Here is a 15,517-nt window from a genome sequence, read left to right on the forward strand (position 1 = left end):
AGGGCCAAGCTAGAAGTGACGAATGACACTTGAATGGCAAGTGAACAGACTCACGTCTTCCTCCCTGTTCACTTGCCCTCCACTTGCGCTCCATTCGATCACACAGTGATCGAATACATGTGAGTCTGAACAGGGAGGAATACATGTGAGTCTGTTCACTTGCCATTCAATTGTAATTCGTTACTTCTAGCCTGGCCCTAAGAGTCTCTCTACACGAGACCTCTTACACGAGGATACACAAATGTAGGGGGATACAATGTTTCTGGGAAGCATAGTTTAAAAAATTTTCCTCTCTACAGAGCAGGCAACAATCACTCCTCAGAGGGTTTGTTAATTTCCTCTTTGCCTCCCCAAGGCTCTGTCAATAAACAAACCCTCTGAAGAGCAATCTTTGCCTGCTCGGTAGAGAGGTGAAGTTGACAGAGCCTTTGGCTCTGTCTTTTTAAACTAGGCTTCCCAGCTAACATTGCAGTCTCCCTATACTTGAGCATCCTCGTTTAAGAGTTCTTGTATAGAGACTCTAAGTGTTAATTCCTAAATCCAGCAAACCAAGTTAACAAATGAAGAGCAAGGTCTTTTAATCCTTAAAAGAAAGTGAATGTTTTTGAAACACTTTAACAAAAGTATCTCTGGGATACAATAATCCACAATTTGTGCTTAACCTTTCATATCATTTATGGTGCTATCCTGAGCCAAGCTACACTCTCATAAGTCCATAGGTGTAGAAGGGCACCATGGCTGTTCTCTACTTTGCCACTTGAGGGCATATTAAAAATAGAAATACTTAGCATTTGAGTGGCATTTTCTACTGTTCAGAACAGCGTTGACACTGAAGTCTGTAATTGCTTGGTTTGGGATAGTAATTTACTTGGCTTGTAACACTTCGGAGTGTGACAAATTGAGCAGTGATTCTGGAAGTTCTGGATCAGAAAAATACAATTCTTTACATGCCCTACCAGGAGCACAGGCAGCACGGTATATACCCTGATCTCTTCAGATCCTGAAAGTTAAACAAAGTTGGTGCTTGGATCAGGGACCACCAAGGAAGACTTCAGAGGAAAGCAATGGCAAAACCACCTCTGCAGCTTATTTGACTCGAAAGCCCCTTGCTGGGGTCACCATAAGTCGGTTGTGACTTGGTGACAATACATACTTATATACAGGCTCTACCAAGCGATCAGGCTATTTTGCAGGCACATTAGCAAAACCATATTCAGTGACCAACTGCATGGCAATGAATGGCTAAAGCCAATGGCACATACATATTTTTTTTAAACTTCACTATTTTTTGGACACATATTCGACCTATATTGCACCAACTGTACAGGCTCCCGGTTGAATTCCGGGTCAAGTTCAAGGGGCTGGTGTTAACCTTTAAGGCCCTTAATGGACTGGGACCTGCATATATTCGGGACCATCTCTCCCTGTATGTTCCCTGGAGGGCATTATGCTCTGTAGATAAACATCTGCTGGTGGTCCCTGACCCAAGGATGTTCGCTTGGCCTCAATCAGAATCAGAGCCTTTTCGGCTTTGGCTCCAGCCTGGTGGAATACTCTCCCAGTTGAGACCTGGGCCCTGCAGGACTTACTACAGTTCTGCTGGGCCTGTAAAACAGAGATGTTCCACCACGCCTATGAGAGTGGTTGAGGAGCTGGTGAACTACCTTGCTGGTCCCTTGCCTGTTTTACTTTGTTTCGCTCCACTTTTTACTGAGATCTGTGGATTTTATTATTGTTTTAATGATTTTAACTATTTATTGTATTTAAATAGTGGTTTTTATGTTTTTATGTTGTTGTGACCTGCCCTGAGCCCGTTTGCAGGGTGGGGGGAGGAGACAGACAGACAGACAGACAGACAGACAGACAGACAGACAGACAGACAGACAGACAGACAGACAGACAGACAGACAGACAGACAGACAGACAGACAGACAGACAGATAGATAGATAGATAGATAGATAGATAGATAGATAGATAGATAGATAGATAGATAGATAGATAGATAGATAGATAGGTGGAAGGAAGATGGAAGGTGGAAGGGAGGAAGAATGTGGAAGGTGAAAGGGAGGAAGAATGTGGAAGGGAGGAAGAAGGTGGGAGGTGGGAGGAGGGATAGATAGATAGTTTGTCCCAGTGGCAGTCACAACTCAAAACTGTGCACTCCCAACCTATTTTTTAAAAAAACCAAAACTAATCTATAAACTTGCCCGGGCAGAATATCATTTTATTTACTTCATTTATACCCTGCCTTTGTCCACCATGGAGACCCAAAGCAGATTACATCATTTTCTCTCCCTCCATTTATCCTCACAACCACCCTGTGAGGTAAGTTAGGCTGAGAGCGTGTGACTGGCTCAAGATCACCCAGCAAACTACCATGGCACAGTTGGGATTGGAACCTGGGTCTCCCACGTCCTAGTCCAACACTCTAACCACTACACAACACTGTCTCAGCATAGAGGACGGCAACTTTATTTTTTTAAAAAAAATATTTACAAAACACAACAGTAACAATGCCATAGCTATATATATACAGAAAGAGAGGGGATGGGACAAGTAAATAAATTAAGTAAAAACCACTAACTTATCCAGAACACAATACCACCTTACAAAAATACCCACTTGAGAATAAACCAATTTCTTTACTATGACCCATGACTTAAACTAACAGTAACTCTTTAAATCTTTGGTGCTGAATCAAGGTTTTCATTTGAAGCCAGAAACTCCATTATTGGAGACCCTGTTAAAATATATTGATTCCATCCCCGTTGTTTCCCCCTCCCCTTGTATTCCAGCTGCTCTCTTTGCCATAAGCATTTGCTCCCAAAGTTTCAAACAGCAACTTTCTAAGAAAGAGTGAATCTCTAATATGTAAGCTTACCTTAATTTCAGGAACTGTTATCCTAGTTTCAGGGTTTTTATCCAGCATCTTTAGAATCAGATCCTTGAACTCCTTGCTGGCTTGGAGCCTGGCAAATGGAAACACAAAACACTGGACTTTTAGTAGTTAGAAACTTGCTCTTTCTTTAACTTGGACTTTTTGTTTTTTAAAGAGAAGGGCTGTCTCAGTGGGAGAGCAACTGGATGGCACGCAGAAAGTCCCAAGTTCATTCACCAGCATTTCCAGTTAAAATTCTCTGGTAGCCAGGGCTTTTTTTCCAGCTGGAACGCGGTGGAACGGAGTTCCGGAACCTCTGGAAAATGGTCACATGGCCGGTGGCCCCGCCCCCTGATCTCCAAAGGGTGCCAAAGGGCGCTGAGGGCAATCTAAACTCCCCTCTGTCTGGAGAACAGGGGGCGGGGCCACTGGCCATGTGACCATTTTCACCAAGGGCGATTTAAACTTTAAAAAACTCCTCCCTTCTTCCAGCTGACCCAAAGTGACGTCATTGTGTGGTCCTTCTGAGTTGAGTTCCACCACCTCTTTTCTCAGAAAAAAAGCCCAGCCGGTAGCAGATGATACGCACAGACCTGGATAGCTTAGGCAAGCTCGATCTCGTCAGATCTTGAAGGCTAAGTAGTGTCAGCCTTGGTAATTGGATAGGAGACCTCCAAAGAAGACCAAAGTCCTTATGCAGAGAAAAACAATGGCAAACCACCAGAAAAAATTGCCATAAGTCAGCTATGACTTGACGGCATTTTCCACCACCTCCAGCGGGTGACATGAAAGATCTCTGCCTGAAACTATTGCCAATCTGAGTGGACAATACTTACCTTGATAGATGAATAGTCTGACCCAGTATAAGGCAGCTTCACGTGTTAAAACAAGCAAAAAGGTGAAACTCCCAGGAAGCTCCCATGCCAGACTGTCTCCCCTTCTGGAGCTTTTACTCAGCTGCCCTTGAGTTAACCAAGCCTCAGCAGAGAAAGGCTCTGGAAGGGGAGATGCCAAAGGCGGTGGAGGGCTGTGAGAGAATCCGTCCCCTCCAGAGCGATCTCCGCCTGCTCTGTCATTTAAAACTTCACTTCCCGGCTAACATTGCATCTCCCGACATGTGAAGAATGTGTCAAAAGTATTGTGTAGAGAGACTCTGACACCCAGTATTCTCTCTTGTAACCAGCAGTGGTTCTCTAGGGTTTCAGAAACAGAAAGGTCTTTGCCCAAAGCTGCTACCTGAATTCCTTTGACTGGGGATACCATCCACTCAAGACTTCAAGGTGCTAAAGCAAACACTCTCCTCAAACAGGAACACACAAAGCTACCTTACACCAAGTTCAGTCCTGTCTACTCTGACTGCTGGGGTCAGAGAAGACGGTCTCAAGCAGATGTATTCCCGCTACCTGGTATTCTTACACTGGGAATGTCAGGATTTGAACCTGCAACCATAAACATGTACTCTACTACTGAGCATAGTTCTAAGCCTCCATTTCTCTCCTCATGAAAAAGGGAATGCTTCCCTGGAACTTCTTGCTTGAAGTTGCTGGGAATGTAAATCAGTCCTTGGAAACTCCATTCAATTGAATCTGAACACCACATATTGCCTCAGCTGTTCTGCAGCATTAAACTCAAGGGGTCTTGACCTATGGACTTTTCTAACAGTGCAAAATGGCAGTTTGTGACTGGGTTTATTTCCCTGGAGGCAATCACAGGGCTAGTTTCTATGGCCTGTCAGTAAATAGAAAAGTGTGTCTTTTGTAGTCATGGCAGAAGACATTCAATTTCCAAACAGCTCCAAATAATAACACCAAGACTGTGGGAGGTCTGAGGAGGAGACAGTCCAGTAAATCCTAATTTAAAGATATTTTCTTTTCCCTCCTCACTTCCCTGCCCGCCAGCAGTTCTCTTACTGGCTTTATCAAATTAATGGGCTTAGTTTAAATATCATCACATAGTTATCTTCTCTGCCTCTCCACACACTAATGAGCAGAGTGGCCTTTTTAGACCGGGAGAACAGGTCACCGGGAAGTCAAAATAAGTCAGGCAGTAAGAGAGGGATGGCTGCAGGAGATGTTAGAAGGAAGGAGAAAAGATTCTTTGGTGCAACCCAGTTAGCCCATTAAATGTTAATCTCTCGCTGCTGAGGCAGATAGGAGCAGTCACTTCCGAGATGACTAATAAACCCAAATACAAGAGGGTTTAGAGATGACGAGCAAAGAGCCTAGGATCTGGGGAAGTGGCAAAAACAGCTGCCAGAGAAACGTCAACTACATTTTCTTCTACAGCTGTTTGAAACTGAGGATGTTACCTCAGGAGGTAGATTTTGAGGTCCACCAAAAGAAACAAATAGAACAACAGCCTAAAACAGAAGAAACATTCAAAGTAGAGTTGCCAGTCTCCAGATGGGGCCTGGAGCTCTCCCAGAATTACAAGTAGGAGACCAGTTTCCCCAGAGAAAATCATTATTTTGGTTCATCACTGCAGACAGCCTGGTGCCGATCAATCAGTTTCCTAGGCAACAGGAGATGGACTTCCTGCAGACCTTCCGCTGACCCGGAAGTGACCTTCTGCTGACCGGAAGTGACGATTTTCTGACATGGATGTGACATTTTTACGAACCAAACAAACCGGTTCACGAACCAGGGGCAGGTTCATGAAAGTTCGTAGGTCGTGAAATTTGACAAACCACGAACCACATGGTTCGTTCCCCCCCCCCCCCGGTTCATGCCCATCTCTAGCGCCTACTTCAGAAGACTGCTTCATTCCAATATGCTCTGCTTGTATATATGCAAAACCTCCCCAGAAAATACAAAAAATACTATGCATTTACAAGCATTCTTCTTATTACAAGGAACTGTGGCAGACTTCTCTTGGAATTTTTGACTGTTCAGGGAAGTTGGTGATTCCCCCTTTTAAAAAGCAATGTTTTCTCCTGTTTACTGCTTTATCCTGGGGGACCTTCATATAACATGAAAACTTGTCTTGCCGGTCAGTTAACTTGCTCCCACCGTTCCTTCTCTGAACGAGGGAGATTATATTGATTTCCCACTGGAGAGAACAAATGAATGAAGAAGATAATAAAATCCTCTGTGTATTAAATGATTCATAATACAAGCAGGGCAGCAAGCCCAGACTAAAAGGAAAGCAGGACTGTTTGAACGTGTGCTGCTTTGCTTGCCTCATGTTCCATTTATTTCTCCCACCTCTGTCCCCCCCATTCACCCTTCTACGTAGTGATAGGATATCAACTTTACATTTTAATTCAAAACAAAAGATTCATTAATGCAAGTAGGTCAGAAATTCTGTGCCTTGGTACAGTGCCAAGTGGGAATAATCACACTCTGGGACATCACTTCCAAAACAAAAAATGTCAGGAGTACGGTGTCGGGATTACACACAGACACTTTAAAAGCTCTAGCAAAAGACTAGCTGAACAAAACTGGAATCCTGTAGCACCTTAATGGTCAACAATTTTTTAGAGTATAAGCTTTCATTCCATTGTTAGGGTGTGCATGCGTATACATGCACCCACATGTACGTATGTATATACCCACCAAAAAAAAATACTGCCCCCGTACAGCAAGTGTAGATACATTTTGGCTACCCCTCCTTACTCCATCTGAGAGCTGTTGAAGCATATGAATAGGATATGAATAGGAAGGATCCCTCAACAATGTCACATATATAGAGGGTCACATTTTATTCATTGCACCCTTATTTTCCACCAGGGCTGGCACGCCCATAGAGGCCAGGCAGGCGGTGGCCTCAGGTGCGAGGGCCCTGGAGAGGCGCCGGAGGGGGTGTCGGGGGCGGAGGCGCGCACTGCAGAGCTGGCATGGCTGGCCTGCAGCTGCTGCAGCCAGCCAGCCCCATGCCACCGCCGCTGCCGCCACACACCCCCAGCTGGGCGCAGCAGCCACGAGCCGCTGCCGGGGTGGCATGCGGCGCGTGGAGCAGCCTCCGCCCACCACCCCAGCCATCCGCCGGCGAATGCCCCGGCTTGTGCTGCGGGATGACGTCATCATGCAGTCTGTGGCACGCGGGCGCACGCGCACTGTGCGCACACAGGAGGGGGGGGTGCCGCAGGTGCCAGAGACCCTGGCACCGGCAGTGTTTTCCACTTACATCAGGGCACATTTTTCATCTCATTCCTGCTCCAAAATGGTCAGGAGACCATACATGGTTCTCTCTGGCCTTGTTTTATCCTCACAGCAGTGAGGTAGGGTTTTTATCTATTTATTTAGCACTTGTCTGTGCAGCTTTCCCATTTTTTCCAAAAATCACTCTAGGCAACTTACAACAGAACACAATTTTTAATAATCTATATATTAACTTGTGAGCCAAAAAAGTCAGGGCATCCAGAAAGCATTTCACTGGTGCCAGGAGGTTTGTACTAAGGACGTCCCATGCAGTGACCAGGAAAAGGAACTCCAAAAAGATGCAGCGGCTGCCAGGAAAGCCTTTGCAGAGGTACTCACTCGATGAGATTTTAGTCATTGTGGATTCCTCCAGCAGTTTCCTTGGCTTGACCTCATGACAAACAGAGGATATTGGTTTCTATATCTTATTTTCCTGGCTGCCCCTGCAACTCCTCTTTTCTCTTTTCCTCAACCCAAGACCGGTTCATGTGTATGAAATATTATTTACTTACTACATTTATACCCCGCCTTTCTCCCCAATAGGGACCCAAAGTTGCTTATATCATTCTCCTCGCCTCCCTTTTATCCTCACAACAGCCCTGTGAGGTAGATTAGGCTGAGAGAGGGTGACTGGTTCAAGGTCACCAGCGAGCTGCCATGGCAGAGCAGGGATTCGAACCTGGGTCACCCAGATCCTAGTTCAACACTCTAATCACTACGCCACACTGGACCCTTCATTAGAGCACATATATTGTGTACTTTGGGAGTTTATCCAATACAATAAAAAGTCAGATCATTGCTGCTCAAGTACCTGATTGTCAGTTACCCTGAACTTTTTAACAGGGCAGGCTATGCGTTAAAGAAATGGTCTGTTTATGCTGTAAAGCTGTGGGTTTGGTGCTCTGTTTCAGAGCTATGTGAAATCTACTTACTGTTCTGGGAACTCCACTGGCTTGTTCTTGATTTTGTTGTGTAGTGCTAGGATGAACTCATCGATAAAAGGACACTGCAAAACAAACCACAGGTTTCCCTAGTGGCCGACTGTTGTGTTCGCAGAAGCTTCAAAGGCTTAGAGTCTCATAACCCTACAGATTTACATTGGCATAACCATGGTGGCAATATTCAAAAAAATCCTGAGAATTCCGCAAAAAGGCTATGTAATTCTTATAGAGAATTGCCAGGCCCTGTTCACACACTGCCATGCCCCTCATTTAAATGGTAGCTTGGAGACAAGAGAACAAAACCTATCTTGCAGTTCATACAAAAATCACAGATTTTGGCTTGCTGTGTAAGTGGCCATGTTTAGTTTTTGAGCCATGTGTGGGATGCGAGAAGTAGCATGCGAACCTGAGAATCATCTAGGCTTGAAGATACCAACCATGGTTATGTCATGTCAGAACTATACCTTCACATTTCTAAGGGAGACACTTAAAAACTATTGTCTATATCTAAATAAAATTGATGTGAATGCGGCCTGAACCCTTTTCAGGTATAATATCCACATGTCCCAGGAATCCAGCAACCCATGTGCACAGCCAACCATATTGTATCAAACGGAAAAATGAACATATTTTGCATGTGCATATAGCTTCGATATGTACAAACGAGAACCCTGAAAAATCCAGTGTTGAATTCACACATATTGAAATTGTATGCGTATTGATCTGTTCACACGTGATGACCATGCGTATTGGGTAAGGTTATGTGCAGTCAGTGGACATGCGGTTTATGTGGGTCTAATGCCTGAAAAGAACAAGTGTTTGAAATGGTTGATGGTTGTTGTGGATTTTCCGGGCTGTATAGCCGTGGTCTTGGCATTGTAGTTCCTGACGTTTCGCCAGCAGCTGTGGCTGGCATCTTCAGAGGTGTAGCATCAAAAGCCAGAGATCTCTCGGTGTCACAGTGTGGAAAAGAAGTTGGCAGGTAATTTATATCTACTCAGGAAGGTAGGGTTGGGCTGAGTCATCCTGTAGGAGTGTTTGAAAACACGCAACAACCAGGGAGCCAGAAGTGGCTGCTGCTCCCTGTTGAGTCTGGTCATGACAGCAAATCAAGACATGATTTGACTCGATTCTTTCAGCATGCCCAGCAAAAACAGTACTTCCCAGGGTTCTCTATAAGGATCCATCAGTTAACAACTGGCTTAATACTGATATGCACTTCAGTGGGCTTGCTAAATGGATAGTCAGACGGAAATAATTCCCTGCCTGGACTTTCCAATGTTAACACAAACAAAAACAAAGACAATGTTGGCTGCATCATTAGATGATATATCTATATCATTAGATATAGGGCTAAGTTACAAGTGATGAATGACACTTGAACGGCAAGTGTATTTCTTCCTGTTCACTTGCCCTCTACTTGCCCTCCACTCAATCCACTTGCCGTTCAAGTGTCATTCGTCACTTGTAGCTTGGCCCATAGTCTTACAGAAGTAGTTTGCAACCAAATTTTTCTGTGTGGACAAAACAATCAAGGAGGTGAATGTTTGCCACATCACAATAAGGTTGCAATGTCCAATGATGTATGGATTCAGCCTCGGTTTTAGTCAGCAGACTGTAGCCCAATTCTGGAGACCAACACAACGGGGGGGGGGGAAAGAGGGAACCAGGGAACTAGACACGGCTGTCAGGTCTCCTGCAATGGTGGAAGACCTCCTGCCTGGTGCCACCAATGCTCAATAGAGTGGTTAGGGGAAAATGGGGGTGGATAGGAGTCACACCAATGCCATGAAGTCACTTCTAGAGCAAACCAAAAACTGGTGTGACACTCTAGGATTCCCATGGAACTCTAAGGCAACTGAGACTGCTGGCAGGAGGTCTCTTGCCAAAGTGGGACACCTCACAGCCCTATCTGGATCCCTCTTTTTTCCCCTTGTGTTGGTCTCCAAAATCGGTAAAGCCATAGAATTTCAGGGGAATACTCGAGTGTCACACCAATGCAATGACATCAGGCTCATGCCAGAAGTGATGTCACAGCATTGGTGCAATGCCTATTTGCATGTCCCTGCATCCTTAAAGCTCCTGAAAGATTCCAGCACTGGTCTGGCAACCTGTTGCACCCCTCTTTCAAGGATGCTTCTTGGCAGCAGCAAGAACATTGGGGGATGTGTGACATTGGCAATGTCACTGACATCACTACATCCACTTCCAGATACAACTGGCAAATAACAAGGGGTAGCTCTAGGATCACCAGAAACTCTATAGTAAACTCTCTATGGTAAACTCTATGTTTTACCATAGAGTTTCTGGCGATTCCTAGAGCTACCCAGAAGTGACATGCTGGTGCAGAGGTTTTTTCCCTTTATTTTTCTCCCACTGCCATTCAGAGAGTCAATGGACAATACAGATGATTGTTAGGAGATTGTCTGCCATTAAGTGGGCACATAGTAAGCCTAGTCCAGGTTCCCTGGACCAAACTCTGTCTCCCCACTGCCACACAACAGCTGTTTAAAAATAAAGGAGACCCCCCCCCCCAAACTGGGCTCTGAATGCCTCCATTGAGGGGGCTCCTGTCTTTCCCTTACCATTTTTACATGCCAAAATGGTGCTGGGGGAGTAATTTCCCCATTTTTGCTGCTGCACACGCACAGAATACTCCACAACCAGCAGCAAAAACAATGATATAGCCCCCTCCCCCCGGAGCAGAAAAATGGGGGGCTAGGAGCCCCTCCTTCCCCTCAACAGTGTCTTGAGCCCAACTGAGCTCTCCTTTATTTTTAAACTGATATTCCCCTCAACTGCTGTGCAGCTGGGAGGAGACTCTTGAACAAATATCACATTGAGCTCGGCCCTAATACTCCTAACGGAGGTCTGTAGTTTTTCAGGCCCCAAGGTGCCTTCCGTCCCATTCACAGTCATGCCAGCCTAACACCTCCCTCAGCTCTCTCTCTGAAGCTAGAGCCCTAGGACTATTAAAGCGGTCCATGGTGATTCATCAGATACCAGTTCCCACTTCTCAGAAGTAACACAGCCCACACAGTTAGCTTCCTTTGCTCACGGGGCAGAAGGGATGCTCTGTGGGAAAAGCTGCTCTCTCACTGCTTACCCTCTGAATCTTTATGTCTGTGCAACAAAACCAAAATAGCAAGGGGGGGGGGACTGTCTGGTTGAATCCTAAATCCCAAGCAGCGCTTGCGTGACTCTGAAATTCATTTGAACAGGTAAATACGTATTTCTCTGAGCACAGGCATCATTGCAACATTTACTTCTATCCTCCCCTCTCCACAGTCCACACTACCATATCCCACTCAAGGATGGACATCTTACCTTTCCATATAAAAAGCAATACAGAGTGATGCCCATGGCCCAGACATCGAGCGCCTGAAATGAAGCAAAACACGTTTCACAGAGGATACATTTTAAGACTGAGAAAGCATGTGTGTGCGAATGCATACACAGACTCCCTCTTAAATATCTTTGTTGTTCCTCCCAACCCATCCTAGTTAATGAGGCTCTCCCACTTGAAAGCTTTAACCACTTCAAAGCTTGCAATTTCTGCAGTCATTCTGTAAGTTATCTTCTCTGGGGAGGTGTGTGGGTGGATGTTAATAATAAGAATTTATGCAGCACTCTCAGAGCCCGGGCTTTTTTTCAGCCGGAACGCAGTGGAACGGAGTTCTGGCACCTCTTGAAAATGATCACATGGCCAGTGGCTCCACCCCCTGATCTCCAGACAGAGGAGAGTTTAGATTGCCCCCCGCACCTGGCGCAGAGGGCAATCTAAACTCCCCTCTGTCTGGAGATCAGGGGGCGGGGCCACTGCCCATGTGACCCTTTTCGCCAAGGGCGATTTAAATGTTAAAAAACTCCCCCCTTGTTCCAGCTGACCCAAAGTGATATCATTGTGCAGTCCTGAGTTCCACCACTGAGTTCCACCACCTCTTTTTCCAGAAAAAAAAACCCTGTTCAGAGCTAAATCACACATTACAAAATCCTTATGACCCCCCACATGTTGGGTCAAAGGACATGGTTTGGGAGTTTCATGCTCATAACTTAATTCCTAGGCACAAGAAGCAGGACTCAGATTGGGGCCTTGGTGAGCAGGCACTGGATACTTGAACCTCCCCCACATGCAATTTTTCCCAATTCGAAATCACTTTGTGGAGGCATTATTTACCCCATCAATTAAAATTTCTAGGTAGCCATAAGGACATGTAAATTTCTCCAAAGGTGAAAATAGCAACTCTTTGGGGTCATTTTAGATCAGGGAAATGACATAAGCTCCATCTCCCTGCCTGCAGCGGTCCCATTCAAAATGGGCCTTTGAGAACCTGGGAATTAAGTTATGAGCATGAAACTCCCAAAGTACATCCAATCATCTGGAAACTGTGGCGGCCACAAGGACTTTGTAACGTGTGAATTGGCAGTATTCAAAGCAGTTCATGCCCATTACCTAGTTGCCATGTTTACAACAATTTTGTAAGGTAAGCTAGCATTATTATTTCATGTAATGTATAAAGAAGCAGGAGGATCTGAAGTTGGAAGAGGTTTTCCTGATCTCAGGGTCAGACTAGAGACAGCGGTCACAGATCTCCGAGTGTCTTTTCCAGGCGAGTCGATTTCCAAGTTCTGACCAGGGCCACCCAGCCAGGGGAGAGGGGGTTTCACCTCTCACCCCCACATAATTCCATCTACCAAATCAGCTCCCCCCATACTCCTGTTACCTGAAATACACGAGAAATTCCATGATCTAGCCGGCTTCTTAGCCACTACACCTCACCAGAAATAACCTTTCATTTATCAATACTTGTGAGCGCCATACTTCAAGAGTACGAGTGAATCTCAAGGGAGGTCTGTTGTTTCCTGCTGTCACTGTCCTTCAAATGCCAGACAAAGACTTGACTGTCTTATTCTAGACAAGGGCCGATTCCAGATGACTAACCTTAAGGCGTTTCATGCCGCCCTCTTCCGGATTGCGACGGGGAAAATGCGAAATATCGCGTTTCCTCGCGCGAGTTTTGCGCGTCATTGCGCAAAACTCGCGCGAGGAAACGCGGTATTTCGCATTTTCCCCGTCGCGATCCGGAAGAGGGCGGCATGAAACGCCTTAAGGTTAGTCATCTGGAATCGGCCAAGGTTTGACATTCTGTGAAGAGGCTTTACTGTTAGGCCTGTTACCAGATGTGCCCGTTTTACTTTTTCTCGCTTTGGTCCACTTTATTATTTTAGGACGATTTGAAGTTTATACTGCAGTTTCTATCTGAGTTGTGGTACTGTCTGGAAAAATCCCCCTTTTTTAATTTTGAAAAATGGGATAGATGGTTGGCGACCCAAGAAAAGGCCTTCTTGATCTCGGGCCCTTTTCACACTGCTTACCTGCTGCCGGAACGTCACGAAATATCGCGCAAAACCCGCGGAAGATAGCGTCTTCTCGTGAGAGTTTTGCGCGACAAAACGCTATCTTCCGCCTTTCTTGTGCAATATTTTGCGACACTCTGGCAGCAGGTAAGCAGTGTGAAAAGGGCCATGGGGCCAAAACTTTAGAATTTCCTCCTGAGGGAGATTCTCTTGTCTCCCACTGTTACTTTTTTCCACCAGCAAGTGAAAACTTCTTTTGTTTCATTTGGTGTACCTCCAGTAAACTCTTATTGGCCCTCCTCCTTGGCTGTGTGTGTTTGTTTATAAGTCTACATGGATTTTTTGTATTTATATATACATTTTAAATGTTTTATTATCTGTTGTTTGCTGCCTTGGGGACCCTATTTGGATGGCAAGGTGGCATATAAATGTTTTAAATACACTAAATGAATAAATACATGTATGATTGCATTAACAAAAGTTTCAGTTTTAATAAAACAACAAAATGAATATGACAGATAAAAATGAAATGAACATTATCAAACCCCCCTGCAGCAGGCTATGGTCAGGTTTCTGACTAAAAATTGTACGCTGGGAAATTGACTGCCAGCATCATTACATGGAGGAATCTAGGAGCCGTATTAGATTAGTTAACTTTTCTCATACCATCAGCCCCACATTATGCTTTTATGAATTCATTTCCCACATATGTGGGGCCCTGATTTGGGTCTGGGCCACGGTACAGGCGGGAAAATGGATTTCAACGATCCCTCGTGCTGTTTTCCCAAATCAAAACGGCCTCAAAGGTGTTATGCATCCCAATGAGGCAAATAGCATTCCCTCCCAGGTCTGTTTCAGGTCAGGAAAATGGTGTAGTGCTGCAGTCCTGATCCTAATTGGGGCCTTACACACTTGGAAAACGTATACTCAGCAGCATGACGTGTGGCTGAAGGTATGAAAGTCAGAGGAACGCTACCCCAAATCCCAGAAAATTGACTCATCAAGCTTGCACCTAGGTGACGGGAAGTGCCACCCTCCCTCCTCAGACAACAAATGGAAATAAAGCCCAGACACCAGTGTTTCCCAATCATCTGCTTAATCTTCGTAAGGTAACCTTTTCCATTTCTCCAGTGAGAGCCCTAACAACACATAAACCTACCCCTACCTTTCCACTGAAGCTCTTCCCCGTGTCTGAAATAGCTTCAGGGGCCATGAAGGCTGGTGTTCCCGCAGTGCTGGACAGCTGGGCATCGTTCCCTTCAAACTGATTGCTCACGCCAAAATCGGCTATTTTAACATGGCCGTCATCTCCCAAAAGCAAGTTGGAAGGTTTGATGTCCCGGTGGATGATCTTCTGGTAATGTACTGGGAAGTCAAAAAGAAGAAAGTGTTTGGCCAAATGCCACATTTAACTAGGAGGGAGCCAGCTGTTGGTCAGAACCTTATAAATGTATCATATACTTATGGGATGTATTAATACAACTGCACAAAACCATGCCCAGTCTAAAAACCTCATTGCGCAGCTCTGCTTACCACTTACACCAACCACCTCTTTCCTTTACACAGAACCAATTGTCCCTTCTAGTTCCTACTCAAATCACGATCTTGGTATTGTAAAAGGAAAAAAAAACTTGGAAGCCCTGAGCCTTCCAGTATCACATGGGGGGAGGATACCTATTTTTTCTACAAAATGTCTGCGAATGATTTCTTTCCTAAGAACCATGGTTGCTTATTTTTACAATCCCCGAATTTATGGACCTTGTCAAATATGTTCCCAGGGTTTCTCTAGAGAAACCAGGGCAACACATTTGGCACAGTCCCTAAACTGCAAGATAGAGCAAGTACCTTGGCACCTGGGGGGAAAGTTTTTCTCCAGGGTTTGTAACCTCTGCAGATGTTCGAGAAGGAGGAAAAACATGAGGCAAACAGAAAACAGTTCCTTGGTTATCATTCAAACACTGTGAATTCCAACAGAAGATTTCACACTGAAACCTCAGGAGTAGAGAGGGATCAAACCCTAAATGGGACAGAAATTCAGGAATCCAAAAATTCCTGGTCCTCCACTGGTACCTTAAAGACCTGGTACCAGGCAAACAGCTGAGAAGAAAGCATTCTAGAGCCTACAGAGAAGGCCCTTTCTTTAGTGGTTGCTTACAGCATGTCCAGTGTCAAAGATCTTAATTGATGGGCAGTCTCATAG

At 45.2% G+C, this 15,517-nt stretch overlaps 1 protein-coding gene across 3 annotated transcripts in view; it reads right to left on the reverse strand.

Annotated features, from left to right (window-relative positions):
* The window catches only part of CAMKK1 (calcium/calmodulin dependent protein kinase kinase 1), a 145,957-nt gene that overhangs the window by 15,379 nt on the left and 115,061 nt on the right, over window positions 1–15,517 (reverse strand). For all 3 annotated transcript variants that reach the window (XR_008598397.1, XR_008598398.1, XM_055001185.1), the window contains 4 exons: window positions 14,483–14,682; window positions 11,287–11,340; window positions 7,951–8,024; window positions 2,883–2,970 (listed from right to left, as the gene is read on the reverse strand). Coding sequence is in view for 1 of the 3 variants with exons in the window: in XM_055001185.1 (XP_054857160.1) it covers window positions 2,883–2,970; window positions 7,951–8,024; window positions 11,287–11,340; window positions 14,483–14,682 (416 nt within the window). In the remaining 2 variants the exon portion in view is untranslated. The remainder of the gene's footprint in view (window positions 1–2,882; window positions 2,971–7,950; window positions 8,025–11,286; window positions 11,341–14,482; window positions 14,683–15,517) is intronic.

This window comes from Eublepharis macularius, chromosome 17 (genome assembly GCF_028583425.1).
Source record: "Eublepharis macularius isolate TG4126 chromosome 17, MPM_Emac_v1.0, whole genome shotgun sequence".
In the NCBI taxonomy this organism is placed as follows: domain Eukaryota; kingdom Metazoa; phylum Chordata; class Lepidosauria; order Squamata; family Eublepharidae; genus Eublepharis; species Eublepharis macularius.